Consider the following 4,633-nt stretch of genomic DNA (forward strand, 5'->3'; position numbering starts at 1 on the left):
GGAAGAATTTTCATACATACTCGGGCTTCCTGTGCGTGATCAGATTCCATACACTGGCGAGGAAGAAGTTCCTAAGTTGGAAATCATTGCTGCTGCCCTACACCTACCAAGAGAAGAGATTAAGGAGGCTTGGGTTAGCAAAGGGCAATATTCGGGATTACCCGTTGATTTTCTGTATGCAAAGGCCGAGATCTTGGCTAAGTCTTCAAGTATGGATGCCCTGGAGAGTGTCCTCACTTTACTGATTTATGGACTAGTGTTGTTTCATCAGTGTGACAAAATTGTCAATGTGGCCGCCATTAAGATCTTCCTTAGCCAGAATCCTGTTCCTACTTTACTTGGTGATTTGCTCCATTCTATTCATCTTCGTGCATCAAAGAGAAAAGGTTGTATTCTTGGATGTGCCCCCCTCCTGTATAAGTGGTTTATTTCGCACTTACCTCGATTAATAATAAGAAATGAAGAAGGTTTAACTTGGGCTCAGAGAATTATGAGGCTTTCCTTCGACGACGTCATTTGGAAGCAAAAGAAGTTCGAGGGAACTCAATGGTTTGATCGTTGTGGAGAATTCCCAAACGTACCTCTTCTTGGTACCCAAGGGGGAATAACCTACAACCCTATTTTAGCTCGACATCAGTTTGGTTTTGCTTTGAAAGACAAGCCACGCTCCATATATCTTAGTACTGAAAACTTCGACTATGGTTCAGACACCGCCGGAAAGAAGGGTTTTTTTATTAAAGCTTGGTCAGAAGTAAAGAAAGTGGGTATAAGAGATTTGGGAAGGAGAAGTTACATCCCTTCAGATCTTTATTTCAAATGGGTTTACGACTGAGTTGTTAATTTGGGATACCATACCCATCTGATACACCTGTGGTCCCAAGGATTACTCCCCCCATTGCTCCTATTGTGTTTGAACCGTATGTTCCTTCCCCAAATGAAGACCTTACTGCAACTGTCAACCAATTGAAGAGAGAAAGGGATGACTACAAGAGACGCTTACAAGAAGCTGAAGCTGAAAAAGAACCGTTGGTAGCAGATGCTAAAGAGCGAGAGGTCCTACTTGACTATTTTTCCCGTAAATGGAAGGTTGAAGATTTTGTTTCTCCAGATCAGATCAACTCATGGGAACAAGAGATTGCTAGACTTTTTCAAGAACGAGAAGAAATAATCAAGAGCCACAAGGAAGAAGTCAGAGTTCTGAAGAGGAAGCGCCGTCAAGAAGACAAAGGCCTCGAAATTTAGTTTTTATTTTATTTTTCCGAATTTGTTTACTTTATTGTAATTAAAGGATTATGACCTTATAGGTCTTGCAAATTTATTTATCTATGATAGTTTCCTTTTTTCTTTTGTGTGCGTTAAAATCCCTTTAGTTCTTTGAAAACATTGCATTTGCACATACACATCATTCATAACATTGCATAGCAGGTTTCTATGACAGGATACTCATCTTCTCGCTGTTTATTTCAGCTAAGAAAATGACCGCTCGAGCAATTAGTCAAGGATCTGCAAGCACAGAACGCTGAATTCCAAGCCCTGATCTTGAATTTGTCCAAGGGGCAAGAAGAGATGAAGACACTCCTCACTAAGAAGGAGAAGAAGACCAAGAAGCCCGTGGGTGTTTTCAACATGGGAAGAAGATTCCGAGGCCCTCTCAAAAAGGCCAAAGAAGTCGAGATCCCAGAAGAGACTGAACAAGATGACGGTGATAGTGGCAAGACCGATCAAAAGAGCAATAATGGATCTGGCAAGACGAAAAAGAGGAAGAGTACTACTATGAGGAAGAGTATCCGGAGGATAAGTACAGACAATTGGAGGAACGAATGAAGGCTGTGGAAATCCAAAAGGTACCAGGGCTAGACTTTGAGGAACTCGGGCTCATCTCAGGAGTCGTGATCCCTCCAAAGTTCAAGACTCCGACCTTTGCAAAATATGACGGAGTCTATTGTCCTAAAATGCACCTAAAATCATATGTGAGGAAGATCCAACCTCACACCGCTGACAAGAAGCTGTGGATTCACTTGTTCCAAGAGAGTTTGTCTGGAACTCAACTTGAATGGTACTATCAGCTAGAGGGTACCAATATACGTACGTGGGAAGACTTGGCTGTTGCTTTCTATAAGCAATACCAATATAATGCTGATCTCGCACCGACTCGTACACAACTGCAGAGTATGTCCATGGGTCCGAGAGAAAGTTTTAAGGAGTATGCGCAGAAGTGGAGGGATTTGGCTGGCAGAGTTCAACCTCCTCTGGCGGACAGTAAGCTAGTAGATATGTTCATGGGTACATTGACTGGTCCATTCTACAGTTATTTGCTGGGAAGCTCATCAACTGGTTTTATTGATTTGATATTGACTGGGGAGTGTGTCGAAAGTGGCATCCGAAGCGGGAAGATTCAGGTGGCTGCTTCTTCTGTCGTTACGAAGAAGGCCTATAGTGGGAGAACTGAAGCTAATGTTGTGCACGGCCAGAAGGGTCGCAAAAAAAATGATAGTAACCAATCTGTTAGAGCTGTCCTGATTTCTACACCAATAACTCAACAAAATCGACAGCAAGGATACCAGCGCAGACAAGACGCTCCCAGAAGAAACTTCATAAAGATCAATATGTAATTAAATCAGGCATGGCAACACCTGCTGAAGGCAAAATTACTTGCACCAGTAGCTCCGCCAAACATCAATACATCTTCTCCTCGATATGATCCTAACGTAAGGTGTGCGTATCATTCTGACTGTGTGGGGCATGACACCAACAACTGTTGGACACTGAAACACAAAATCTAGGATATGATTGACACAGGATAAATTGAGTTCGATCCTCCAGACCTATGCCAAAACATGACAGAGCAGTCAATGCTGTTGACCTGGATTCTTATGTTACTAATGTGATGAGCCTGACTATTCCTCTCCCTGTTATCAAGAAGAAGCTACTGCAAGCCGGTTTATTTCCGGGTTGTGTTAAAGACTGTTACTACTGCTCGTCTCAGTAAAATGGTTGTGCAATGTTGAAAACTGGCATTCAACGCTTAATGGATAATCGAACGATCTTGTTTGAAAAAATGCCTTCTGTGGAAAATTTGTGTGGAGATCTAGTTCAGAATTTGAAATTCGAAGACGTGTCCGTGATCTCTAAGACCCCTGTGAGAATTCCTACCAAGGGCCCCATAAGGATTACCGCTGAGCCCAAGGTAGCTCCCTTGATCATTACCAAGCCTGTTCCAATTCTGTACTCCTCTGACAAGGCTGTCCCCTGGAGTTATGGCAATGATGTGTATATCCATGGTGTGAAACAAGAAGCTTTGAATGATGAGCCCGTTAAAATTACCAATCTCGACGTTGACAATATCGTGGGGACCAGTAAGGTTACAAGAAGCGGAAGGAATTTCTCCCTGGAAATCTCTCCAGATGCCAATACCTCAACCCAAATTCCTGCTTCTAATTCAACTGCTGATGTGCGAGGAAAGGGACCATTGCTGGAACCAGTTCAGACACCAGTTGAAGCTACTACTGAAGAAGTCTCCCAGAAAGAAATGGATGAAATCCTGAAGATCATCCGGAAAAGTGATTATGACGTGATTGAACAGTTGGGGCACACTTCCTCCAAGATATCCATGCTATCATTGTTAACCTGTTTTGAGGCTCATGCTAAGGCTCTGATGAAGTTTCTAAAAGCTGCGCACGTACCACAAGAGATTTCTGTTAATCAATTCGAGAACTGTGTTGCGAACTTGACAACCAACAACTACCTGGGGTTTTCTGATGCTGATTTGACTCCCGCTGGAAAAAATCATAACAAGGCCTTGCACATCTCCATTGAGTGTAAGGGCACTACTCTGTCTCATGTGCTGGTGGATAATGATTCCTCGTTGAATGTGTTGCCTAAAATGGTGCTGGATAGACTTGATTCTGAAGGGATGATACTGAAACCCAGTGATGTGGTGGTAAAGGCTTTCGATGGGTCGAAGAGTACGGTTTACGGAGAGGCTGAGCTCCCTATCAGAGTAGGTTCTCAGATTTTCAACTCCTTATTCTATGTGATGGATATTCATCCCGCTTATTCCTGCTTACTTGGGAGCCCGTGGATACATGGGGCAAGTGCTGTGACATCTACTTTGCATCAAAAGCTGAAGTACCCTGCAAATGGCAAGATTGTCACTGTGCATGGGGAAGAAGAGTATGTGGTTAGCTATGTGAATGAGTACAAGTATGTCGAAGTGAACAGCGAATTCATCGAGACTCCTTGCCAGACTTTTGAATTAGTTCCTCAGGTTGTCTCTACTGCCAAGCACACTCCTACTGTTCCTAAAGTTACCCGGATCCCTCCGACAATGGCTTCTCTGAAGGATGCTAAGGCTGTGGTTGAAGAAGGTGGTTGTACTGTTTGGGGCCAACTCATTGACGTTCCCTATAAGTTTGACAAGCTTGGGTTAGGTTGTACTACTGGAACTCAAAAGAGTAATTATCACACCCGCCCTGGAGGATTAATGTCTCACTTCGTCAGCAAAGGAGTCAATGCTTTAGAAGATGGGGAGAGCAACTGCAATCTAGACAAGTGGATCTTTCCTACACCTGACAATGGGTTGAACAACTGGAAGACCGAAGATGTTATCTCTATCTCCTTCAGCCAGGAGTAA

At 43.3% G+C, this 4,633-nt stretch overlaps 1 protein-coding gene across 1 annotated transcript; it reads left to right on the forward strand.

Moving 5' to 3' along the window:
* Positions 1-3,058: 3,058 nt before the first annotated feature.
* Positions 3,059-4,633, forward strand: LOC131648709 (uncharacterized). The gene has a single exon (XM_058918442.1). The coding sequence runs from the start codon at positions 3,059-3,061 to the stop codon at positions 4,631-4,633; it is 1,575 nt and encodes a 524-aa protein (XP_058774425.1).

Source organism: Vicia villosa, linkage group LG2, assembly GCF_029867415.1.
Source record: "Vicia villosa cultivar HV-30 ecotype Madison, WI linkage group LG2, Vvil1.0, whole genome shotgun sequence".
NCBI classification, from domain to species: Eukaryota; Viridiplantae; Streptophyta; class Magnoliopsida; order Fabales; family Fabaceae; genus Vicia; species Vicia villosa.

Coding starts and splice junctions, on each gene's coding strand:
- LOC131648709 (XM_058918442.1), top strand. CDS start 3,059: ATGCCTTCTGTGGAAAATTTGTGTGGAGATCTAGTTCAGAATTTGAAA.